A 27,826-nucleotide genomic window follows, 5' to 3' on the forward strand; every position below is an offset into this window, starting at 1 on the left:
CACAAAAAGCCTTCTAGAATTCATAAATAAATTCAGCAAAAGCTCACATTATAAAACCAATGTACACAAACCAGTAGCACTTCTATATACTAGTAACAGACAAGCTAAGAGTCAAATAAAGGACTCAATACCATTTACAATAGCAACAAAGAAAACAAAATACTTAGAAATATACTTAACCAAGGAGGTGAAAGATTACTACAAGGAGAACTGAAAAACAGTGATGAAAGAACCGTAGATGACACAAACAAATGGAAAAACATCCCACGCTCATAGACTGGCAGAATCAACAACATTAAAATGCCATACTGACCAAAGTGATTTATAGATTCAATGCAATTCCCTTCAAAATACCAACATTATATTTCAAAGAGCTAGAAAAAAATAATCCTAAGCTTCATTTGTAATCAAAAAAAGAGCCAGAATAGTCAAAGCAATCAAAAAAAAAAAAAAAAAAAAAAAAGAACGAACAAATTTGGAGGCATCACATTACCTGACTTCAAATTATACTACAAGGCTATAGTAACCAAAACAGTGTGGTACTGGTACAAAAGTGGAGACACTGACCAATGGAACAGAATAGAGAACCCAGAAATAAAACCATATAGATACAACCAACGGTTCTTCAACAAAGCAAACAACATACACGGGAGAAAGGATACCCTATTCAATAAATGGTGCTGGGAAAACTGGATAGCCACATGAAGAATGAAACAGGACCCCTATCTATCGCCATATACAAAAATTAATTCAAGATGGATTAAAGACTTACATGTAAGTCAGGAACCTGTAAAAATTCTAGAAGAAAACAGGAAAAACTCTTCTAGACATAGGTTTAGGCAAAAAAATTATAACTAAGACTCCAAAGGCAAATACAGCAACAGAAATAAATAAATAGGTCTTAATTAAATTAAAGAGCTTCGCACAGCAAAGGAAATAACTAGCAGAGTGAATAGACAACCTACAAAATGGGAGAAAATATTTACAAACTATACATCTGACAAAGGACTATTATCCAAAATCTACAAAGAACTCAAACAAATCAGCAAAGAAAAAAAACAAAACACCCTATCAAAAAGTGAGCAAAAGGGTCAGGAGCAGTGGCTCAAGCCTGTAATGCTAGCACTCTGGGAGGCCAAGGTGGGAGGATTGCTTGAGACAAGCCTGAGCAAGAGCAAGACCCCCATCTCTACAAAAAATAGAAAAATTAGCCAGGCGTGGTGGCGTAGTTCCAGGTACTCAGGAGGCTGAGGCAGGAGAATCGCTTTGTGCCCAGGAGTTTGAGGTTGCTGTGAGCTACAATGACACCACTGCACGAAAGAGCAAAACCCTGTCTCCAAAAAAAAAAAAGGTAGGCAAAAGACATGAACAGAAGTTTTTCAAAAGAAGACAGACAAATGGGAAACATATGAAAAAATGTTCAACATCAGTAATCATCAGGAAAATGCAAATTAAAACCACAATGAGACACGACGTTACCCCTGTCAGAATGGTCATTATTAAAAAAATCTAAAAACAGATGCTGGCGCAGATGCCGAGAGAAAGGAATGTTCATATACTGTTGGTGGAACTGCAAATTAGTACAACCTCTATGGAAAACAGTATAGAGATTCCTGAAAGAACTAAAAGTAGACCTACCATTTGGTCCAGCAATCCCACTACTGGGTATCTACCCAAAGGAAAAGAAATCATTTGATCAAAAATACACCTGCACTCAAATGTTTATTGCAGCACAGTTCACAACTGCAAAGATATGGAATCAACCTAAGTGCCTATCAATGGATGAGTGGGTAAAGAAAATGTGGTGTATGCGTGTGTGTGTGTGTGTGTGTGTGCGTGTGCGCGCGCGCGCACGCATGTGATTGATATATATATATATATATATATGTATATATATATATCATGGAGTACTACTGAGCCATGAAAAGTAATGAAATGATGTCTTTTGCAGCAGCTTGGACGGAACTGGAGACCACTATCCTAAGTGAAATATCTCAGAAATAGAAAAACAAATACCACATGTTCTCACTAATAAGTGGGAGCTAAATGATGGGCACACACAGGCACAAAGTGATGTAAAGGACATTGGAAACCAAGAAGTGGGGGGTGGAAGGAAGGAAGATGAGGGATAAAAACTTACCTATTGGGTACAATGAACACTATCACTGTGACAGGTACACTAAAACCCCTGACTTCAGCATTATACAATGAGTTTATTTATACTCTTAATATTTTGAAATTAAAAATCATATATATATATATATATATATATATATATTTATTTCATTTCTCATAGCCTCCAGTCTGCTGTATGTTCTAACCAGGTCACCCTCTCTGACCTATTCCCAAAGCAGTGAACCTACCCAGCCTGGAGTGAGTCAGCTCATTCTCCTACACATACCTGTTTCCTTCTTGCTTCCCTTTCCTCCCTCTCGACTCTTCTTCAGCACAGCCTTTAACATTTTCAACACTCTCTTGTTTCTAAAGAGAAAAGGAGAGAAGAGGACTTAAAGGTTCTTGCATAATAACTTGCAATTGACATAAGAGGTAACTTGTCTTCAAGTAGATTGCTTAGGATAATATGAAGGTACCTTGAGTTTTACATTAATTTTCTGTGAATAAACTGGGAAACTGAATGCTAAGACACGAGAAATGTTTTGTAACTTTCAATGAAGTAATCAGAAATTCACTGTCTTGTTAAACTTAAAAAAACACACACAATAGTGCATTCTCAGCATTCCACATCTAATTAAGGTTATGAGGCTAAACCTGGGTACGGTACTGTAAGAGATTTGGCACAGAAATACTGTCTCCCGATCTCAGTTCATCAAAAGAAGAAAACACTAAAAACACAGAATCAAAAAGATAATGGTTAAGAAGGAAGCTATGCGGTCAAAGGCAATGTTTTACAGGTGTTACTAATTATACAACTACAAGAAAAACATTTTGGAAGGTTATGAAATGAAGCATATCTTACAAGCATTTGCAAAATAAATACAGTGGGAACACATTTTAACCCTGATCAAGGGAACCGACTAAACAGCACACACTGCGGTGGGTTTTTACTATATATAGTTATGACCTTGGGGTGTTGGGAGCGGGAAGGTGAGTAGAATAGGCCTATGGCACTATGGCCAAATCCTTTAAATAATGAACTGTATTTTTAAGCAGGGTTGTTTTGAGCTTGTGAAAACACCACAATGGCCCAGGCCTAAGATGAAACATGAAACCATCTCCACAGCAAGAGACAGACAAAAGCACCATTATTTCACCATGAAGCTAGCCTCCTTTAGCTCTCTCCCCCCACACCAGTAACTCAGATGACACAGCTGGACAACCCCAAACAGTAACAATTCTTAGTGGGTTGTGTTAACCCATCACACCTTTGCTGATACACTAAGAGAGGAAAGCAGAAGGCGAGGAAGTTACTCGCAAACAGAAAGGGAGAGGGAGTGAGGAGCGAGAAGAGAAGGGAATGAAGGAGGGGAGAGAGGAATAGACGATGGGGGCAGGAGGGAGAAATGCACTCAGGAGGGCTCCCAGACTTGCCTAGTCAGCATGCTTCATGCAGCCTCAGTGTAACACCCACCCTGCACCACCTCTCAACCCCCAGAGTGAACAGAGGTGTTGTGGGGCCCCGCTGAAATGTGCTGCCATTCACAGAATCACACAGTGTAGCATGGGGTGACCTTTCTTATCATTTGGTCCAGGCCTGTATTTATTTTTCCAAGCCCTTTGTTTTAATGATGAAGAAACAGAGAGACCCAGGGAGGCTGACTTGCCCACGGCTCATGCAGCTAATTAACAGCAGGGCCAGAACCCACATGTGCAGGCTCCCAGCAAGGGTCTGCCTTCCTCCACTCCAGCAGGCCAGCCTCTCTTCCCAGATTCATGAAAGCTCTGGGCAACAGCAATCAAACAAAACTGAGGGATATTAGGAGAATAATTTCTTAGGTATAATTTGAAGAAAGCCATACTAAAGGTTATTAGGGTTAAATCATCTCACAAACAAGTCTTTACGCACAAAAGGAGCAGGGCTTAGAGCCTCATTTTTTCTTTTGAATGAACCCTGGTGAAAAGAGTTAGGTTTCACCTAAAGGGCCAATGTGAAATCTGGAAGAGGACCACAGTGAGCTTCCACCAGGGGAACTATGGTAACACAAATTTCTCTGAAGAGTCACGCTTGAAAGAAACAATGCAAAATGCTGCAGTATAAAAAATGGTATGCAAAATAAAATAATAAATAAATAGATGCCTGGGAAGCACAGACATTTTCTTCTTCAAATCAACCAACCTTTCAGGTTTGCAACTTAGCGAAGACTACATACTTATAAAAGAAAAATATTGACAGAGCCATGCTGTCAAAGCTTGTCCAAGGTTCCTTGCACACGCCTCGGTGAACTCTCCCATAGCCCTGTATTTACCTTGATCATGGACCAGCTCAGGCCCCGCCATGTCCATGAAGCTGCCCCTGATTAATCACCCAGGTCATCAGCGATTTGAGGCAGACCTACCCTGCCACTCCGAGTACACATCCCACAGTGCAAATACTAGGTGACACTGACTTTGGCATCGCATCCCAGATACCTTGTTTGCCTACTTTGAGAAGCTCAGCTGTTTTCAGGATAGTCGCATCTTCCACATCAGTGGTCTTAATTAAGTGTAAAAGGCTATCAAATATCTGCTGTTATTTTTTTCTTCCAGTTCCTGTTTTCTTCCATAAATAGAAACTCAAGGGAAAGAGCTTAAATTTTATATTCTAAAAGCTACTCAAACTGTGACCTGGAGAAACTTTAACCCAATCATACTTGAGTGCAAAAATAAAGAACCATCCGCACCATACACACACTGGAAAGGAAAAAAGTAAGCTTTCCCAGCAAGTTAAATTCTGAGAGTAACAGATCAGCGTGGAGCTATACAAAGTCACCTGGAAGTCTGTGACCTAAAACCCATAATGGGAACTTGATAGTCATCAACTAAAGACTGCGCCCATCTGAAGGTGGATGGTCAGAAATAGCAGCTTTAATAATAGGCTGGGGGGGCCAACACCTGAAGTATATTCCAGAGACGATTACCAGCATACCTGACAGTATCTATGTACTTAAAAACACACTCCTCCACATCCAATTCTGGAAGTGGATGCATCAGGCTATAGGAGCTGGGTTCTATTAAACATTGGCATGATGCAACTACTTCCCTTTGTTCTGATTCTGTTCTCACAGAGAGGCACTGCAGAATTTGGCTCCTTTCTTAGCCTGCCAACGGTGGGGAGAGAGGGTACTGGTCTAGTCCACACAACTGTTTGGCCTGTTACCAAGATATGATTCTGGAAGTAAATTAATAAACCGGTGCTCTAGCTTTAAACAAAAGCTCTTGTGAGCTTTGTTAAAGGGAGTCACTTTGCCAAGTGAGTCATCCATTTAAGAAGTGGAGAATCGTGAGCTTCTGACTCCCCTTTGAGGACCAAAAGGAAGACAACAGTAAAGCCCTCAATGGGAATGCCACCTTGAGGCCCATCTGGGTGGCAGCCAGCAGGCTCTCCTTCCCTGCACCACCACACACTTCCCTTCCCACAGCAACTGCAACTGTTGCCATTTTCCCCCCAGAGGGTGAACACTGACCTGTCATGGACGGCAACCAAATAGAAATGATGTAAACCAGCCCTCCAGACACAGTAATTGAGACCCAGCTGATTAAATGGCAAGCCCAACACACTGAAAACAAACTGGCAGAGCTATCAAGTTGCTACCAAAGAACCATATGTGTGGTGAGGAAGTACTTATGGACAAGTATCATAGAAGAAATATTGTCCTTTTTTACATGTATACATTACAGACCAAAGGCACAGGTATAATTCAAATGCTGGCCAAAAAGAACCCTTCAAGTTCTGCCTCATAAAACCTTAGCCTCTGCGACAGCAAGTAGAACAAATATGTGGCTGGGTTAAAATATTTAAGAGAAGTCTTTGAAAAAGTAGAGAATGTCAGCTGTCATTTCTTTAAATACTCTTGAGTAAGAGAGTACAGGGGAGAAAAAGTAGTGTCCTTTCCTCACTCATGGCAAGGTTCACGGCTGACATCCCTATAAGAAAAGACAGATTAACAAGAGAAAATCGTAACAAATTTACCTAACCAAAGTTTTATGTGACACAAGAGCCTTCAGAAATGGAGACCCAAAGTCCCAGGGAACTTGCGTTTTTATGCTTAGGTTCAATGGAGAATGGACAGTTGTGCAGAAGTGTGACCTAATGGTAATAAGTAGAGCGTGGGGACTTAGCAAGGCCTGTGTGTTAGGGCAGGACACCCCTGGAATGGGGGTCTTATATAACCCACTTTTAAGTGAGATAGAACAGAGAATTCCTTTATGACCATGCTTCAGGGGACAAAGGTGGGAGGAGGTTAGAGTGGCCATCTTGCTTCTACAGTTCTCTCAGTTGTCAAGCTGCCGTTATTTTGGGATATCGTGTTCTGGGCCCCAACAAGAGGAAAACTAGCCTCTACGTTACAAAAGAAGTTAAATCAACTATCAAAAGCTTACTTTTACTTTTGGTATTTCTGCTTTAGCACGTCAAGTCTTTGGGGACAGACACAACCTCTCCACATTATGTGTTAGGATTCTGCATAGGGTGTTACACTGGCATATAAAATATAACAAAAAGCATCCTAGATAAACCAGTGAGATGATTCCAAAACAAGACAAAATCTATTTCACCTTGCAATCACAATGACAATATTGTAACCATGACCACCCTGCCTGAAACCATAGAAAGCACTAGCATTAAATTTGTTAAAGGATACAAAATCATAGCTAGACAGGGGGATGAGTCCCAGTGTTCCGTATCACTGCAGGATGACTATCATTAATAATATATAGTTTCAAATAGCTAAAAGGAGTATATTGAATGTTCCCCAAACAAACAATATTTGAGTTGATGGGATATATTACCCTGATCTGATCACTATACATTATAGGTATCCAATAATCACTATGTACCCCATGAATATGTACAATTATTTGTCAATTTAAAAATCAAATTAAATTGAGAAAAAGAGTATTAAATAAATTAATGTTTCCGGGGGGGGGGGGGAGAAATATTGCACTTCTGGAGGGCCATACTGCCTGTTTACACAACTTCAAGTGGAAGCTGGGAGCTGAGGGCAGGGACTATGTTTATTCTTTAATAGATACAAACAGAAGCCAGAACACAGGCTTTGCACCCACTCTGTTCTCAGTATTTGTTGACAGATTTAACCAGGCTGCAATGAACACAGATGAGCGATTTCCTCCAAATCAAGCAATTAACCAACATTTATAGCAGTTTATAATTGACAAAGAACATTCCTATATACTCTCATTCATAAAGAATGCAAGAAACCTCAGTTAAATCCATATGACATCAAAGGCAATGAGATATTTGGGAGAAAAATGCTGCATTTAATAATATTTTTCACGTCCACACCTGAATTAATCTTAAAATCTCAGGCCGGTAACCCCGAATCCCTAAATTCACATGTTGTGTGCATGCTCTGATTGAAGGAGCTTCTCCCATCAAAACATTCATCTGGCCTCAAAGCAAACCTCTCTCTGAAGATGCCTCCTTTCTTTTGTCAAAACAAATAATAATACAGCTAGAATAGCAATATTTACAAGTGAAACACTGGAAACTAAGGTGCACATATAATAAGAAATATTTTTGCTTCAAAGAAGGGGGAGACACTGAAAACATCCTCAATGTTAGGAGCCCAAAAAGTTTTTTTAAACCTAACTTGACTCAACTAATAGCCATGTCTTCGGTATGATGCCTTTAGAACTTTTCCTTGTGTTAGCAAGATTTAATAGTTTATCAAAAGAAAGGAAATGGGTGGTGGTAGTAGGGAGTCTGAAGGAGCCTACAAGATAAATAATGGAGAATATAGCAAATAAGAGAAAACAAAGCAGAATAGAGACCACGAGAGGAAACAATGAGGCCAGCTAGAGGGAGCACTGGCTGTTGGCTGAAGATTCTTGGGAAACCCTGCATACAGAAGCTTCCTGAAAGCAAGAACCATGCCTCAACATTCTTTAGGAGCTCCCAGGAGGCTGGGAAAAACCAAAGCTTAATGAATTTTTGAAATTCCAGGATCTCTCTCATGTTTTCCCCCCCTGTAGTAGAGAAAACCTAGGAATCAAGAGACCTAGCCAATGTGACTGTGAACAAGTAACAGAACTTCTCCAAGATTCAGATGCTTCAACCAGAAAAGAGGGGGAGGGGGTGTTAAAACAAACCAGAAAGCAATTCTGAGAGTAAGAATTTGCCTTTGGTTTTGCTTAATTTGCATAACTGGAAAATATGGCACAATTAAGGTATAATTTATTCTCTAGGACTGTGGTCCCCAACCCCCCGTCCATGTCCATGGCCTGTTCTGAACTGGGCTCACAGCAGGAGGTAGGAGCCAGGTGAGCTAAGGAAGCTTTACAGCCGCTCCCCATTTCACATCACCCCATAAGCTCCACGTCCTTGCAGATCAGAAGGGGCATTAGATTCTCATAGGAGTGCAAACCCTACTATAAACTGCACATGCGAGGGATCTCTAGGTTGTGCGCGAGTTATGAGAATCTAATGCCTGATGATCTGAGGTGGAGCTGAGATGGTGATGCTAGTGCTAGGGAGTGGCTGCAAATACAGATTATCATTAGCAGAGAGGTTTGGCTGCACAATAGATGTAATGTGCTTGAATCATCCTGAAACCACTCCCTATCTCACCCCTATTCCCTAGGTCTGTGGAAAAACTGTCTTCCATGAAACAGGTCCCTGGTGCCAAAAAGGTTGGGGACTGCTGCTCTAGGACACATAGACCCAACCGTTCTGTCTTCTTTATTCAAATCCATTCTACAAATTGAACCTCTAATTCTACTGTCCTTCTCTTTATAGTTGTCTTAGGCAAAAAGACAGATTTGAATATCAGTTATTAAAAAGCATAAATTTATAGTCACAAGTAATGTGAATTTAAAAGAATTCTGAGCATGAAGTTTCAACTCAAATGTTTAAGTTCTGATGTACAAAATTAAGTAGAAACTCCTTATTATGATAAAATCATATTCAATGTATATCTGAAATATTCTGTAGGAAGATATATTTTTATATAAGTTGTTTTAGGAAGAGTTTCTTAGAAAAAATAAATCTGACTCTTCTAAGCTAGTATTTCAAGTTGTTAGAAAATTATTATACCAAAGTTCATTTAAAGATGTTTTCATTTTGATAACTACTTGGGAGAAAGGAAATTTCACTTTTGGAGGAAAACAGGAAGAAGTTACTTGCGTCTGAGCACAAGTCATGTTTATATATCTGTGAAGAGATTTGTTCAGTCCAACTTTTAACATTACTTCCTCCATAAAGCCTTCCCAGGCCAGGGGGGCCAAAATATATCTTTTCTCCAATTCTATAACCCATTTTGTGCTGAGATGATTATCCATCCAAATCATGGTGAAAAATGCTGAACTCTACAAATCCCTATGGCATCTAGCAAAGTACGTTAAATACAACGCTAAATAAATGCCTTGAAATAAATGAGTAGCAGGGTTGTTATGGAAGAGAAATCAAATGGACTAATAATTTAAGAATTCTAGTGGTACCAAACACTAATTCCCAAGTTTATGGTCAAAGGTATCTGGTTTATATGTGAAGAACAGCACATTTACACAGCAAGATCTATTTTAATATCAGGCCTTCCAAAGCACCAGCTACAGGAATGTTTTACTTTGGTATTTCAAATACGCACACAGAGGGGATAAGTGCAATGATGGAAAAGCCAAAACATGAAATCAATACATTCTCCCTAAAACCAGGAAGGCTCAGATAGGAACATAACCAAGGGCAGCAATCCTGGAAATAATCATTATGCCTCCCAGGCAATGGCTACTGTGCAAGGTGGAGCTCCCAGTCTCGCAGAGCTGCTCATCCACCATTCCCTCTAGCATGGGAGCTCCCCAGCCAAGTCTTACCTCCCTACCCTGGCAGCAAAACATTCCTAACTAGAAGACAAAATAATGGCAATATTTCACTATTACCACCACTGAGATATTACATGGATATTTAGATCTAGTAGAGAAAGCAAAGGAATTTCACAAGCCCACTTCAAAACCCACTCCAGAAGCTCCTCCTCTTAAAAGCCTTCTTAACCATTATTTTAATTGCTGGTATACCTGCCTTCTCCACTGGGCTGTGAGCCCCTATGTGGTCAGGCCCTGCCTGGCCCCCCATGCCACAATCAGCACAGTATGTGTTTTCTCATTTCAACATCAATGGATGATTGTGTAGGAACATAATTTTAATCCACCTGCAACTCTAAAAGGGAATGGCTATACCTCAAAACAGACTGTCATCCTTTAATAAGTAAATTTAACATCTTTCTTTAAAATGTAAGGCCCTGAGCAATGGCGGAAACTGCCCTGGCTCTCTTGAGCCAGTGAATGGCAGAAATAGGGTTACAATCTAATTTCCCAACTAAGGAATGAGCTCTGGGTTAGCAATTCCAGTTTTTTCATTTTATACACATTCCCAAGCATCTACTCTGTGCCAGGCAACAGAGGACACAGAGTTAAATACAAGATAATGGAGGAGGAAGACAATAATGTTGACAAACATGGGTGGGGAGCTAAAAAAAAGCTCACGCCTTCATTTTCTCTATAAAGTAAAAACAAGGAGAGAGAGGTGCAGTGAAGACTCAGAACAGTCCCACAGAGGGGAGGAAGGCAAGTGCTAGGTAAAAAGGAAACAGCTAAATAGCTCTGATCACCCAAACCAGACTGCAGACCAGGCCAGAAAATGCAATGATGAAACTGTGCAATCCCATCCTCTATGCTCAGCCCTGAGAAACCACCGCCCAGAGGATGAGAGGACTGATCCACAATCAGGAGTTCACAGCACAGGTGCACGTACAGGAGTGCTCGGAGTGGTGTGCCATGGAACCGAGGCTGGACATGAAAGGAGGGAAGCCCTGAGAGGTAGGGTCGCCAGAGAGAAAAGACACGATGTCTCAAAGAGATCAAAGAATGAACACAGTCGGAATAAACAAAGGAGGAAGCTGAAAAGTGTCTGGTTCTTTTAAATGAATTTTTAAAATTTTAGATGTGGCACAATTCCAGACAATGATAAAGCCCACAGGATTAGCAAAGGTGGAACTGGGACTTGAACCCAGGTCTGACTTGAAAGCTCAGGCACTGAGCAGCTGCTTCCAAAAGCCTCAGTGAACTAGAGGGAGGACAGGGAGGTGACCAGAACAGCACAAGCCTCAAAGAAGAGGTGACTTTGCATGAAGGTGGGAGTGCAGCAGTTATGAATCCAGCCAAGGAGAAAGGAGAGAATGCCAATGTCAACTCTGGGCCCCAGTGGCCAGGAGGCCAACAGCTTCTGGAGCACCACGGTCTTAACTGTAGTCTCATCCTCCCTCACACAGCTCTGCAGAGGACATGGCTGGGGCCACAGGATGGACCTGTGTAAGGTTTATCTGGAGACTCAAGCCCTGATCCTCGTTATGGCAGTTTGCTCCACAGCAGTCACACTCTGAGAATTACATTCTCTTCTCTTTCCCTTTTTCCTTCCTGTTAAGTTTTCCACTTGTATCGTACAACAGAACTACAACCCCCACCTTACACTGACCGCCTTCTTCATTCATGGCAATCACAACTCCCTGAATAAGGTAGGAGGCATTATGTATACAGAGTGGTTTTTCTTGTTGTTTGTTTTTTGGGTTGGTTTTTTTTTTTTTTTTTTTTTTTGAGACAGAGTCTCACTCTGTCACCCCGGCTAGAGTGCCGTGGCGTCAGCCTAGCTCACAGCAACCTCAAACTCCTGGGCTCAAGTGATCCTACTGCCTCAGCCTCCTAAGTAGCTGGTACTACAGGCATGTGCCACCATGCCCAGCTAAGTGTGTGTGTGTGTGTGTGTGTGTGTATATATATTTTTTGTTGTTGTTGCTGTTGTCCATATAATTTCTTTCTATTTTTAGTAGAGATGGGGGGTCTCACTCTTGCTCAGGCTGGTCTCGAATTCCTGAGCTCAAACAATCCGCCCTCCTCGGCCTCCCAGAGTGCTAGGATTACAGGTGTGAGCCACTGCGCCTGGCCTACAAAGTGGTTTTGAACAAGTTATTTCACCTTTCACAGACTTCTCTAATGGAAATATTGTTCCCTTTCCTATTGGACTGGATAATTTCAGGTCTTTTCCTTCTGTAGGTGCTATAATTTCAAGGGGAAAACTTTATTGCTTATTCCTGAGACCAGTAGATGATAAACCATCACATCACCACAGATGAAAAAGGAACCCTCGGAGGGGGAGGCAGTATGGGGTGATAAGCATTTAGTACTGAAAGGGGCCTTGACATTTTTCAGAGTGTTAAAAAGCACTCAAATCAATCAATGCCAGCTGAATGGAGTCTGGTGTTATTAATATAAATCTAAAGAAATTAAATTTTTTAAATTGCACTGCATCTGGCCTCAAAGTGAAGGATCAAACAACTTCAAAGATGCCCTGTGAAAGGCAGCCATTCACGACAGAAAGATCTCTTGCTTATGGAGCTGACAGATGGATCTTTTTCACTTAGTACTCCAGAACATAAGACATCAGAATCCCTCTTCCACGTCTGTTAGTAACTTGTGACTCTCTGAACAAGGTTTTAACCTCCATGGGCCCTAATTTCATTAGGATGGGAGTTCTCAATCCCTATGTAGTGTGGGGTTTTTTTTGTTTTTTTTTTTAACGCCACCAGGTGATTCTGATGTGCAGCCTGCAACACCTATTTACCATTAACTGTATGCCAGGCCCCGCTCTAAACACTCAGCATAGATACAGTCATTTCATCTTCACTACCATGCGCTGAGGAAGGTGCTATTAATCCCCATTCTACAGAGGCGAGGATAAGGTGGTGACCTGCCCGGGTCACACTGCTCAGTCCTCATCCAGGCAGTCTGGCTCCCGAGCCTGACCATGCAGTCTCTCTACTGGGCCTCCTCTTTGGGATAAAAATGAGACAGACTAGTTCCCAGGGGCCTGGTAAGGAAGTCAGACAAAGGCAAAACTGCCCAAGGGAGAAAAATTGTCTTTGGAGACTGGGATGGGGAGACGTGGAGACACACACACACTCTCTCTCTCTCACACCACCACCCCCTTCCCAGCCACACCCAATGCCACAAATCTATGCAAAAGAACCTGCCTCCATTGAGAGACACTGTCCAGTCCCTCAAGGTCTGCGAGGTGTCCTACTAATCAGAGTTATTCTAAATCGCAGTGTTGTCCATGTGTGATCTGGAAGTACCATGCAACAGAACACATGCTAAAATGAGCAAGTTCGTGGGTGCATCAGACCACAGGGAGAAAACACTGTGAGTTAGGCCAGAATGCCAACGGGGAAGATTATTTGAGGCAGAGACCTTTGTGTCGTATGGGCAATGCTTCTCCTATTTCTAACACGTACCTAGAAGTTAGGAACTATGTTATTCAAGAGGAGTTTAGAAGATCACCCCATTTCTCGAACAAATTGCATAAAGCTTATTAAAAGGTGATGGGATACAGCGAGGAATGGCCTGATGCCCTTGATTTCTTTCTTTGGGCAGTTTTACACAGTCTGAAAAACTTATTAAGGTTTTAGCTTTGGATATCAAGTTCTAAATTAAATTAAGGTATGCCTGCGGTGACGATGCAGTAGAGAGCTAAATGAAATTCATACAAGCCACAGAGCATCACCTACTCCCACAGCTGGAGCAATGATATCAGCCTATGCATCACTGTGTTCTCATCTGAAATTTCTAAGGGAACTCATTCCTGGCCAAGAACAGTGGGTTGCACTGAGCAGTCTCACAGAGGCCTGTGAGAAAGGGCACATGGGCATGGACAATGGTTTTATTTTTTAATTGACTCCAACGGCCCCAAAATGGGGAATACCAGGGCTCCAGCCGAAAAAAGTCAAAGCCAAGTCGCGCTAGAAAACAAAAGCCAAATATATTAAGGCTTTAAAAAAAAAAAAAAATCAATCCAGGTTTAATGTTAACAAATCTGGTCTCAAAGCAAGCTGAGAAAGATACAAGGGTATCATCCAAGGCAGGAATTTGTAAGACCTTTTTAGTGCCATGGACCGCTTCAGCAATCTGCACCCTCTGAACAGAGTATTTTTGAATGTTTTTAAGTAGAAAATAGGATTACAAAGAAAACTATTAATAATATTGAAACATAGACATCAAAATATTTAAAAAGCAAATCTGATATAGTAATGTATGCTTAGCACACAAATAAAACACGGCAGGTCTAGTAACTATTGCAGTTTTTAAAACAGTGATAGTATAAACATATATTAAACTATCTCTACAATGTGATATAAAAATTGGAAATTTCTATGTGAGAAAGTCAGAGGTGCTGTTGATCTTAACGTGGCCGGTTGTCTACTTTCATGGGCAAAGCAAAGGCTACATTTTGGCTAGAGGTTAGTGAAAATAAAGTTGTAAATTTTTCTCCATCCATCCAAGTTCACAGACTCCCCCCGCACCTTGTCTTAGTCCATTTTGTGCTGTTGTCACAGAATAGCACAGACCAAGTAATTTACAAACAGTAATTTATTTGGCTTACAGTTCTGGAGGCTACGGAGTCCAAGGTCAAGGGGCATGCTTCTGGTGAGGGCCTTCTTGCTGCACCATCCCATGGCGGAAGGGCAACAAGCCCACTCTCATGATAACTATCCCACTCCCGAAATAATGACATTATTCCACTCCTGAGGGCAGAGCCGCCACATGGGGGATTAAGTTTCTAACACACAAACTTTGGGGGATACATTCAAACCATAGCACCCCTGAAGGCTAACCAATGACCCCAAGAGTTAAGGACTCTGACCTAGAGGATCAGACTCAACAGAACAATGACTTAGACTTACCAAAAGCTATGCTAACAGCTCAGGTGCTTCTAGAGAAACAGTAGCACAGTTTTATCCCACTTACGGAACTACTGAAATTCATAACAACAGCAACTTACCAACTGGCACATATTCGCAGGATCGAGTATTCCACACGTGCACCCTGCTAGCAATTAAATGCCAAGCCCCACGATTAGTTTTCAGAGCAGTCTGTAAAGGTTCTATTTAACAAGATCAACCATCACCACCAAATTTTAATACTAACTCGTCTACAATAAGCCGGCCTGGTTGGCAACGCAGGACAAAGACCTCCAGAAATTCACAGTGTGAGACAATGTACAAAAACGGAAATGCCAGGTTTCATATTTGGGACAGGTGTATTTACACACACTGTTGGTGTTATTGTTTTCTTGGTGCTCGCTCTCTCCCTCTTTTTAAAAGTATTTATGGTCTGGTGAACTGGATCAGGCTTCCTCGTGAGGCCAGTAGCCAAGGCTCAGCCTCTCCTGCCCCCACTGCCTCATACAGTCAGGCCATTCCCCAGCTGCGTGCCCTAAATCAGGGGATGCCCGTAGGAAGATAAATATAATTCAGAATCCAAAATACACGGACATACATTGGGCCAATGCCAATTTCCCATGGACCCTGGGTAACTGAGACGGTTTTTGTTTTCATGGTTAGGAACTACAACAACAGCTGCAGGTGCATGATACTCTAGGCTAATAAAATAACCTAAGTCTGGCTCAGTAGTTCAGCTGTGGCAGCAGCCAAGCTTCCCAGAAAGGTGCAAGCCTCGTGCAGTTTTGGAAGAACCAGGATGGTAGCTCTGAACTAAACTGAAAGCATTCAAACTCAACTCAACAGCAAAAAAAAACAAAAAACACTGCAACTAAATTAGAGTAACTCCTATGCATGGAGATGACAGATGTTATTTGTAGGAGTCCCATAAAACTTTAATCAAACCTATGAAGTTCAAGCTTTACACTTGAAGGTATGTAACATGCCGTGTATGAACATCAGATTTTTTTCCCTCTAAAACCCAGTGAAAGGTTCAATTAAAGCCCTTAGTAACTCTGCACTGAAGCCTTTGATCATCGATCCTGTCATCATTTCTCTTAACACATAGACAGTATGAAACACATCTCAGACCTAAGGAACAAAATAGGTATTGTGAAGCAGCACAGAAACCACACACACATGTACATATACACACACTTTTCTTGGGGAGGAGTGGGGCAGTTTCCGAAGCTACAGTTTCCAAACTGAGACCCTTCCTCATGCATTCTTGTACATGTAGCAGTTACAAAGTCATTTCCTAAATGTAAGTGTGTGGTCCAAATGCCTCCCGTTAAGGAAAAACAGCCCAATTAGAACCCAGTGGAAAACAGGACACATGTTTCTTGAATGTCTTTGAATTAGAGACAGTGGATGTGAAATTGTTCTAGATATAATGAAAATGTTGCACAGATGTGCTAAGTTTTCATGGTCTCAGCAAAACAGATTCCCGCTATAGCAAAACATGTGAGTCTGCAACAAAGCTGGATATAAAATTTTTTTAAATATCTGATTCTCATTTTTATGCAGTAAAACTTCCCAAGCCAACTCTTCTGCCTTCGCACAAACCTAAAAAAAAAAAAAAACCGTATTTCAATGTACAGATAATTCATTGAAAACCATAAAGCCACATTCATCTCTAATTGACTTATGACTTGTTATAATTATCTCCTTGTCACTACTCTAACTCTGTTAAAATAGAAGACCTTTACTCTACAAATCAAAAAAAGAAACACAATAGCAACGGCAGAGATGGAGACTCTTATTTCACAGACAGCCTCCTGATTAGTCCTCACAACATAACCAGGTAAGAATAACTATCCTCTTTCGACAGATAAGAAAATCAAGAATTGGAGAACCTCAGCAGCCTGCTCTAGCCACACCTGAGCTCTCACCACCTCACTCCATTTCCTTCTTTGGAGAAATGACACATACTAAAAACCTTGCCTTGGCACCCTAAGCCTTGGAGCCCAAGATAAAATGGCACACAAGGACAAGTTTCTATTACACAGCATGAGATGTAAAGACAGAATTATGGCCAAACTCTCCAGGTGCATGCCTATAGTCCCAGCTACTTGTGTGGTTGAGGTGGGAGAATCACTTGAGGCCAGGAATTCAGAGGCTGTAGTGCACTATCATCACCTGTGAATAACCTGGGCAAAAAGGCAAAACTGTCTCTTCCAAAAAAAAAAAGTCAAAAGTACAACACTGTTCTGATAATCTGGTTTTATTTAACACTATATTGCCATGTATTGCCAAACATTTTCACTTATCCTTCTGAAAGAGAAATTGGATGCCATAATCCCAAACACCCAATTCCACACCAGTCTATTCTTGGCTCTCTTTTCTTTGCACTATTTTCCGTGGAAAAATGATTGAAATACCCACTTCAGCTGCTATCGCCACGCAGGTAACACAATTCTGTTTCTCGATGTTTTGTCGGTGCTACAGGTGCAGTGCTTTATTTCCCACTTGCTGACATCAATCCTGGCCACACAAACTCATCCAAAACTGAACTCATCTTCCTCTCCCCTACTGCCAGACCCCACTGACCAGCCTGGGATCCAAGCTCCTGCACATAAGCACCACCCCTTTCCAGACTCGACCCCTCTCCTTCTTCAGCGTCTCCTTCCCTGCCTGGTAAACAGCCAATCAAATGACTGTCTCATCAGTCCTTGCTCCCACCCTCCCTCCCTCCACTACTGGGACTACTCCAGAAGCTGCCAGGCTGAGTTCTCTAACTTCAGGCCAGTTAAGTGCCTCGGAGTCACCTGCAGGGGTGCGGCAAGGCAGGCTGCTGGGCCCGGCCTGGGTTTGCTTCCTCAGGCCTGGGGTGCAGCTCCCCAGCTGCTGGGACCTCAGTCCTCAGGGGCCACACTCCTGGAACCCACTGCTCTTCTGGACTGTCTCCTCCCTCCCTCCCTTTCCATGTCAGTTACATAAATCCTTCCTGAATCTTTTCTTCATAGGCCAGTCTAACCCTTTTTAAATCTGAAGGTTTAGGCCTTTGATAACTTTTTTTTTTTTTTTTTTGAGACAGAGTCTCACTCTGTTGCCCAGGCTAGAGTGAGTGCCGAGGCGTCAGCCTAGCTCACAGCAACCTCAAACTCCTGAGCTCAAGGGATCCTTCTGTTTCAGCCTCCCGAGTAGCTGGGACTATAGGCATGTGCCACCATGCCCAGCTAATTTTTTCTCTATATATTTTTAGCTGTCTATATAATTTCTTTCTATTTTTAGTAGAGATGGGGTCTCGCTCTTGCTCAGGCTGGTCTCGAACTCCTGAGCTCAAACGATCCGCCCATCTCGGCCTCCCAGAGTGCTAGGATTACAGGCGTGAGCCACCGCGCCCGGCCAAGGCCTTTGATAACTTAAGTTTGGACAGTAACAGCTACCGCTCACCAAGGACCTACCTGCGTCAGGTACAGTCTGTCAGAATGCAGTCAAAACAACTCCGAAAAATACACGGCATTGCCCCAAATTTACAAAGTGATTTTGCAGGAAATTGAGATTTAGAAAGTTAAACAATTTCTAAATTCCACAATGACAAATTGGGTTATACATTTATTAGAAGGGCCTCTCTCCCCTTAGACAAACTTCGTTACCAAAATATTATGGAAAAGGGAGAACCATAAAGGAAAATAAGAGTGTTTCCTTCTCACTATGGGGCAAAAGGAGGGACCTGTGAGGAAACAATGGTCTGAGTCACAATTTAGGGTTCATTTTAGTATAGAACAAAGCATGTACCATGCCCCCGAGATCAACTTAACAGAATGAATGAACTTCAGTAGACTCTGCTTTAATTCACCTGCCTATACCTAAACAGGTTCCATCTAGCTTTTGTAGATCATACTCTTATCTAAAGTAGTTTTACTAAGAATAAAAATTAGTTCTGTGTGTACTATCTTTATTAAAAAGGTTTTTTCTTGCCTCTTCTGTCAGTGTGTGATTTGATCAACATGAACATAAGAAATCCAGGAGAGTTTTGTTACATTTTCACACGCTGTCAGTTATAAATAAAGAAAAGAGGGCTTATGCGAACCAGACAATATTAACTTCCACAACTGAACAGAAATTCTCAAAAATGTCCCTGCATTTTAAAGTACTTTCATTTATGGTGATCCATGGGATTCTCACAAAAAACCCTGAGGACAAGCAGCACGAGCCCACTGTCCCTGTCTCAGGAGGCCCAGCGAACACACAGCTAACAGAAGAACCAGGGCTTGTACCTAGACAGAGCCACAGACAATATTGTCCATTAAGAGTCACGTCTTTAGCACCAATTATATAAGAAAAATACATATATTGGACAGATACGAATTTGAGTAAGACCAGTTACTGCTCTCAAAAATCAATCTACTTGAAAGAAACCTAAAAACAGCACCGTGGCATTATGAAAACAAACAAGACAAGGCGGCATGATGCCAAAAGGCAAAAGCTCGGAGTCAGGTAGACCAACCCATAGGTTCAGATCCCAGCTACACCCACATGACTTGCCCTGTGACCCTGGGTTTGTACTTAAGCTCTCTGAACCCTAGATTTCTCACTTATAACAGAGATGACATATCTCAGAATACTGTGAAAATTAGAAATAATACATGACAAGTGCCCAGGACTATATCTAGCATGAAGTGTGTATTACCTAAATGGTCGTAATCGTCTCATATAATTATACCTGCTTATACAGGCCCAGCTGAAGGTTTTAGAGCCCACAATAATTACGTTAGTGGAATGACTTTTAAGTTTGCCTTTTCCTTCTTTATTTAGGATATTAAAATGATACAACTTAATCGCCAATTAAAATATGGGGCTGGCTGAGGGCGGGGCAAAGGATGAGTCACAAACTTCTGGCCTGAGCGACAGGGTAGAAGTCATGCCAATGACCAAAATGGGAAACGCGGACAGAAGCATGGGGTGAAGGGGTTGGAGTCGGGGGCAGGAAGCAGGCGATAATTAGGGGGGAAATGAGTTCAGCTGGGATATCCTGAGTTAAAAGTATCTATGAGTCATCCGAGTAGAAATGTCCAAAAGATTGTTTGAGAGGAGGGTGAACTCAGACAGAGACTTGGGAGGTCATTAATGTGCGGGTGGTGGCTGACTCTGCGGAAGAACTGAGGTCTCCCCCAAAAAAGCTGAGCAGACTAAAAGAAAACCACCATGGATAAAGCCCAGGGAACACGAACATTTAAGGGCAGACACAGCAGGACCTAGGAGAAAATAAAAGGAAAAGCAAAGCAAAAGAAATGGTGTAAAGGAACCCAGAGGGGAAAGCTTCAAATGAGACGTGGTCAGCAGTATCAAGTGCTACAGAAACGTCACGTCAAGGACAAAAAAGCAACCACAGGGCTTAATGACCAGAGGCCATTTGTGACCTCAACAAGAGCATCTTCTGTTGAGCTGAGACAATGGAAATCAGATGTTAGGCCATCTGTAAGGTCCCTCCTAAACTGTAAAATTCTTTAACTTCAAAACTCACCATTCTCCATCAAACCCATCAAATTAATAAAACCTCAAATAGCAACGGGTTGCAAGGTTTTCTTTCACAGAAAAGGAATTTGCAAAAGAGACATAGTCAAAAACCACAAAACCACTGAACATGATCTTTGCTGTTAAGCCCCTCTCTGCTTCCTAAAGTTGCTCCCAGGGAAGGAGAAAAAATTAGCCACTCTTCCTCACGGACAGCAGGGTGTGGCAGGAGGGTGTGTGCAGAAAACGAAATCCTGCTGGCAAGTCATACGGAACAGATGGCAGAGTACACGGGCAGGTCACGTGGGCATCTCAAGACCTCACCGAGGTTGGGAAGCAGCTTTAACCTGGACCCCCACCCCCTACGGAGGAGCACGCCCAACACCTACAGAGAAGGATCCAGGTCAGAGTCTTCAGTGCCCCCATCAACCATTCTGCCCTGGGTATTTCTGGGATTCCTGCTCTGCCTAAACTGTGCGCACCTGAGCACAAACAGCCAGAGTCCTTCAAGCTGTGCTCACTTAGGATGGGACTGCAGGCTCTACCCTCAGCCGATTGTCTCTCAAAGGAAAGAAGAGAATATTTGAGTCCTGCTACATGCTACACACTGGAGACAGGGAATGCAAATAAAAAGATGACTAGAACAAGGACCTCCGCCATTAGGAGCCTCCAGCCTCACCAACCTCTTCAAGTAGGTATTTTTATTTCACAAACTACACAGACTACAGGAGAGAAATCAGAGCACAGGTTTAGCAACTTGCCTAGAGTTCCTAAAGCCACACAACTAGAAAAATCCTTCTTGAAACCCAGGTAGGCGGGAGGACGAAACGACTCAGCGTAAGATCACAGGACAGTCTGCAGAACGGGCAGGAGACAGGACCGACGCCAGCTTTAACTGACATGACCCCAAAAGCCAATCTATGAGGAGCACCTGAGGTAAGGCAGGTTGTAAGCAGGCCCTTATTTGTCTCCTGGGAGCTATAAGGTGGCTTGTAATTAAGCTTTACAAAGTTTTTCGTGGGGAATAAGAGGCAGGAGAATACAATGACACAGAATAAATAGTCAGTCTGACTTTATTAAAAATCTTAAGTTTTTATCAGCTGTACTTCTATGTATGCAAACTATAAACCAAAATACTAGCCACTCAGTCAACAAATATTAAATGTTTCAGTGGAAAAGTACTGCGTTGGACACCATAAAGAGACCAAAAAACTCTTAAGTCAGTAAAATTAGAAAAGCTTTGTAAGAATGTATTAAAGCTTCCACATTATTAACATGAGCGAGTGCTTTAACACAGCAAGACACTGATTTCTTCAAAAAAATAATTCTTAAATTAATTTGAATAAAAACCTGATTTACCTTCAAAGCCCTAAAAATTTTTAGAAAATAACATATCTCGAAACACTTGGTCTGTCAGAGCATGGATTCTATGCTAGCACAGACTCCAGTTGCTCGCACCAGAGAGTGGTTGTCTCACTCCCTTGACGACACCCAGAAAGTTCCTCTGGACAAGCTGGCCACCGAAAGCCAGCAAGAGAGCTTTCAGAAAACCTGTCTGCCCGCTCACTCTACGAGACAAGCAGCAGAGTTTATAAATCAGCTCCGACTTCCCTGAAAATCCCAAAGCAGCAGTAACTGAGAGGAAAGACATCAGCATGTATATACTCTTAAGCCCCTTGGATTCTCCCAGCCCCCATCTCGGGTTTTCTCTTTATGGGATGCTAATGGGTTTGCTGCCCAACACACAACGAAATGTCTGAAAGGTTTAAGATAACGAGCTATAACCTCTCTCAAACTCTAGGGCGCTGAAATCCTCCATCACTGCCTTCACACATTCCCTATCTCCCCCCTCACAGGTCCCAGGTTTCTACACAGCTCACGGTTCTGAACACACCACCCAACCTCACACCTCTGCTCTCCCCCTTCCCTCATCCTGAAACACCTCTCTCCCACTCTAGAGATTAGTCATCCTCCAAGCACAGCTCAAAAATCACCTGCATGCCCGCCCCAACCCCACGGAATCTCACAGTCCTTCCTCCGCACTCAAAACACCTGGCTGGTACCTGGGTTTCAGCACTGGCTTCGTTCTGCCTGACCTCCCCTCCTGCCATTTCGCTGGGGCTTCCCCGGCGTCACCCGCCACCCTCCTGCTCTCATCACAAGAAGAGGCAGATGCTCCAGGCATGCCTGTTGATTGAAAGATTCCAACGAGAGGCTTCCCCTGACTGACTCAGATCATTTTCCCTGGAAAATGTCTTTTTTTATTGCTACACCTGTCCTGGAAAATGTTCTTTTTCAAGGTGCCATCCACACCGAAACACACCAACTCAGGCTCTTGCCCAAGTCAATCCTGCCGGGCTTCACTGCCAAAAAGGAGGACGGAATCATGTGTAGTCACGTTTGGGCCAACAAAACCACCTTGGCAGGGCACCGGGGTACTAATAGGTTTGTGCATGCAGAGGCTGGACGGAGGCCTTTTCTCTCCTTCAACTTTGTTTAATGAGGAGCTCTAGAAGACACGCCTTGCTTGCCCACCAAGACTTCAAAGATGGGAACAGTGCACGGAAGCTTTTCTCTGGAAGGAAACCAGGGACTGATACAGGTTCAGTCTCCCCCCACTTCAGGGACAGATGAGATCGCATTTGAGCAGAATGTGGAGAACCCTACGTGGACCAGGTGGTTACCCCTATGTCAAATGCTTAACGTTTCCTCAGAAAGAAAACAGCTCACGTTCAGCGACAGCCTGCAAATGCTGCCAAGGCTCTGAGCACCCCAGGTTTTTCCTACACTGAGTTACTGACCTCACTGGCGTAGTATTTAAGCATCCGATGCAGGACAGTACCACTTAGTGACCAGCAGCTCAAATACCTCAGGTGTCTTCCTAGTACACGCTCAAAGGGATCACCTGCCTCTCTGCAGATGGCCTTGGCAGCCAGGAAAGGAATCGTCTCCCAGCTTTCTGCCAAGCCTCCTTTCACAAAGCACAAATCGGCAGAAAAGGCAGGCTTCTCATTTGTCCTAACCACAACCGACGGACAAGTATGAAAGAATATCCATCACAGCCCACAACACGCCGGCTGTCAGACCCCTCTGTCCAGAGGACCCACGACGGGTGTGCACCCTTGAAATTAGACCCGTAACAGGTTATGGGCACACGCACTTTCTCTCTGGCCTCTTCCCCAACCAGAGCAACCCCCTGGTAACACTACTTCTGTAAGGGTGGGGGGGCGGGGGGGGAGTCCTTTCTGAGTTACAACTACAAAGGCACCAGTATAAATTACAGAGTTACAGAGCTCCCAAGGGGAGGCGGCTTCCTGAGAGAAGGAGGACTGTCCCTCCAGCCTGTTTTTGTGGTGATGAGATCACAGAGTTTGGATTCTGTATTTGGCCCTACATGGGTTTTAAGGGCCTTATTCAGTAATTACAGAAAGGACAAAGAAAGGTCAAGAAGACCAGAGGAACTCTGAGTGGTGTTTGAAAAGTTACTTATAACTACAGTTAGGTCACCTAGCAGACTCAGAAGAGAAACCATGCCTCATGTTTTCATGTTTTTGCCCTTCAGAATCAATTTTAGGTCAGCAAAAAATTCATGAATTTTTCCTAATCTGTTTTGGCATTCTTCCACCCAAAGGCCTTTTTCAATGCACAACCCAACATTTGGACCCATGAAAATTTTGCAAAAACAAGCATTACACCACAAAATATTCTCATGTAAAATGGAAAAGATGACAAAATACACTTATTGAAGGAACTGTCGTGTACCCTAAGACACAGGAGTTCAGAGACTACCAGAATGAGGACTTCAACTGCTCATCATTATCTTTTTACTTTCAGATGTAATTCCCATTGATGTCTTAAAATGAAAACAAAAACCCTTTAAAATTCTTTTAAGGAGAATTATTAGGGTTTTACCTCCTGGTCATCACTTTCTTTCAAGGATGAGCAGAGAGACTTCCAAAGTTGTCTACCCAATAGAAGTATTCATCAAAGAAATCTCTCAAATATCCTTCTAAAAACCTGACATTGGGCCTCCTCAGACCACAAAACAAAAACTACTGTATATGTTCATGGACCAAAGCATGTCACCATCGATTCCATGTGACAGTCCAAATCCTCCAGTGGTACAGGCTTCTACCGCTTTGAATACTGCCTTGGCTAGCATGTGAGGCCCAGAGAGGCTGAACCACGGGATGAAGGCCACTCAGGCACAGCGCGCTGTACCAGTGAGTTCGCCCGCAGCTTCAAGTCACACGCAACAGAGTGGAAAACAATACCACAGAAATCCTAAAGCAAATAAAAGAAAGCTCTTGTTTTGTTTCATTTTGAAAGCTGGTGCTTAATAGAAAGCAGGCTTACATAACAGAGGAAGACAGGGAGGAGGAGAACTCGTGGGGCTTGAGAAGCAAAAGGGATTATTTGAAAAAACCTATTTTCCATTTCAAATCTGGAGGCTTCCATTTCTCTGAGACAGGTGTACTGCTAGTGCCGTTCTACCTACCAACTATACGGAGGTGGTTTTTGATACCCAGGGCCCATTAGAATCTCCTGGGGAGCTTTAAAAACTTTGAGGCCCAGAAGAATTAAAAAAGAATCTCTGGGGAAGGGGCCCAAGTACTGGTACCTTTTTTCCCCCTTCCTTTTTTGGAGACAGGGTCTCACTCTGTCACCCAGGCTAGAGTGCAGTGGTGTCATCATAGCTCACTGCAGCCTCAAACTACTGGGCTCAGGTGATCCTCCTGCCTCAGCCTCTCAAGTAGCTGGGACTACAGGCTCACGACACCATGCCCGGGTAATTTTTTTCTATTTTTAGTAGAGAAGAAGGTCTCGCTCTAGCTCAGGCTAGTCCCAAACTTCTGAGCTCAAGCAATCCTTCCACCTGGGCCTCCCAGAGTGCTAGGATTATAGGCATGAGCCAGCACCCCCAGCCCCAAACACTGGTCCTTTTTAAACATGACCAGCTGATTCTAATGCATAGCCAAGATTGAGAGCCACTACCCCTGACCAATCCCCTGGGTGTTTCCTTTATTCTCTTGAGGGGATGGAAAATATTTATGCCTGAAAAAAAAGGGAGAGGGGGAGAAACAAATGGACCAGGGAACAGAGCTGAAGGAAGTGGAAGCGAGGAACAATTTGCAGGTAATGAGCACTGGGGTGGGTGCAAGGTGTGGCCTGAGGGAGAGGGCAGGAGCAGAGACAGACTGGGTCATCTCTAACAGGCCCTGCCTGGCACCTGCCATGTTTGGCTGCTTTGGTGGCTGGAGGCAGAGGCAGGAGGTAGCAATTCTAAGCTTACCTGTAAAGAAGATTTCTATGTTAAGTGTTAACCGCGCGAGAAGTGATTATAACCTGATGGTTTTCAGATGCAAAGAATCTACTAAACCACTATGATTTCTCCTGTTCCTCTAATAACAGTACTAAAAGGGTTTTACTTTGCTTTTTTCTTTTTTTTTTTTTTTTTTTTAACTGAGGACCCTTATTTTCTTGCTCACTAAGTCTGGGAAAGAACACACTCATTGTAGGATAACTACCCGCAGTTACAGTGCCTGAAGAACAGAGCTTTCCTTGGTATAAAACCAGCTAGTCCATAACCAGGTTGAACCTGACCTTGATTTCATGAGCATCATAATGTTACAGACACAACACAGACTGGATAAGAACGAACCTGGGTACCCAGGTGAAGAGCGAGGGCTGTGGGAACACCAGCTCCAGCTGAGCTGCTAATTCCAGTCTCACTCCCATGGTGCTTAACTCTTAGGGCGACTTGCTCTCCATCTGTCAAGTCACCGGCTGTTCAGTTCTGATGCCTCCTTCCCAATTTCTGTCTCTTGTGAAGAATTAAGCAGCTTTGCCTTATCCATCCTTTACCAGCGTTTCCTAAAGTGTGTCCCATCTGTATCAGAGTGGCCTGGGCCATTTCTGGGCACCACCCCAGGCCATGGCAATCATCAAGAGACTGTATTTCAATCACCCACACAACAGTGTGAACCAGTCACAAACCCTCATCCATTCCTCCTCTTGAAATGGGTTCCTCAGATGTGCTGCTAAATCTCCCTTTAACTTCTGCCACTTCCTATCCGGGGGTTCACAAACTTGCCCTCCTCAGCTTCCTGATCGGGGCTCTACAGCATATACTCCATGGCCACTCAAACTCCACTAGGACCCCAGCCCTTGCAGCTTCTAGTTCCTGACTCAAATCACTCTTCTCTGAACTCAGACCACATGCCAAACTACTTCTTTCAATTCACAGGTTCAGGTCTGTTTTCTCTCCCAACTACAGGATAAGCTTCTTGATGACAAGGTCCATGACATTCCAGTGAATCTTCCACAGGGCTCAGTAAATCTTAGGTTGCAAGAACCATGCCTGACTAACAGGCCAAGCCCTTGTCTCAGCCCTGGGTTTTCCTCTGTTCACCTTTTTCTCATTTTCCCTGAGAAAACTTTCATTCTCTCCTTTCCATAACAAAACTGATTCAGGCAAGAGTGGAAGAAGAAAAGGGGGAGGTCTATCAAAGACAGAAGTCATAAGCTGTGACCTCAACTTATCCAGAAAACAGCTAGGAACCAAGATGCAAATAAATCTTCGAAGCTGCCAAAATTTGCGACTCAGTTCGTGCACAATAGAAGAGAGAATTTCTCAACCTTCCCCCACCTACACCCAACACCTCTTCCCAGGCCCTCCCTTAGAACCACTTCACTCTTCCTTTAGATTCAATTCTAACAGGAGGGAATATTTGATCTCCCAGGCCACCATCAATTAAGAGGGTGGAGGGCCACTGTTAGACCACGGCACAATGACAGCCCTGAGAAATTATGACAGGAGAGAAATTGTAAAATACCAAACAGTAGATTATAGGCTGTTTTAGTTTAAATAGCTTTCAATCCCCAAAAGTGCCCAAGGACACCAAAACAAAGCATTTCAAAACAGCACTATTCGGGGCTCTGAAAGATAACCGTGGGCACCGAGAGAAGGTTATTTTGCTTTCAGTGTGTCTCTGCCACACTATCCAGGACAGATGTCCACATGGCTAACCTCAGTCCTTAAGACCCAAGTGTTCTCAAAAGTAGAAAAGGGCACTGTTTCCAACTGCAATGTGCCATCTCCGTGTGGTCTCCAACACCACCGAACACCAGGACAGGGCAAGCACACAACACTCAGCATGGCCACTTTGGTCTGGACTCTCCCATCTGGCTACTTGCACATTCATCTTCTCATCTATCTTGTCTGGTATCTGTGAGTAAAGGTCCTCACCAGACTATAAACTTCTTTGAGCAGAGGGACTGCGCCTTTGTATTGGTGCCATGCCCCCTGCCTACCTCCTCCTCCATCGCAGCTGAAGCCTGATGACTTTGCCAGCTCAATCTGTCCAGAAGCCTCCAGACCTTATGACCTTAGGGAAGGAGGCATTTAAACGAGCATATTTTAAAAGAGCCTA

General features: G+C 43.1%; 1 protein-coding gene across 4 annotated transcripts in view; it reads right to left on the minus strand.

Annotated features, from left to right (window-relative positions):
* The window catches only part of TANC1 (tetratricopeptide repeat, ankyrin repeat and coiled-coil containing 1), a 222,291-nt gene that overhangs the window by 143,638 nt on the left and 50,827 nt on the right, over positions 1-27,826 (minus strand). For all 4 annotated transcript variants that reach the window (XM_069497146.1, XM_069497197.1, XM_069497105.1 and 1 more), the window contains exon 3: positions 2,402-2,481. In XM_069497146.1, the coding sequence (XP_069353247.1) occupies positions 2,402-2,462 (61 nt within the window). In that variant the 5' untranslated portion in view covers positions 2,463-2,481. The remainder of the gene's footprint in view (positions 1-2,401; positions 2,482-27,826) is intronic.

This window comes from Eulemur rufifrons, chromosome 1 (assembly GCF_041146395.1).
Source record: "Eulemur rufifrons isolate Redbay chromosome 1, OSU_ERuf_1, whole genome shotgun sequence".
NCBI classification, from domain to species: domain Eukaryota; kingdom Metazoa; phylum Chordata; class Mammalia; order Primates; family Lemuridae; genus Eulemur; species Eulemur rufifrons.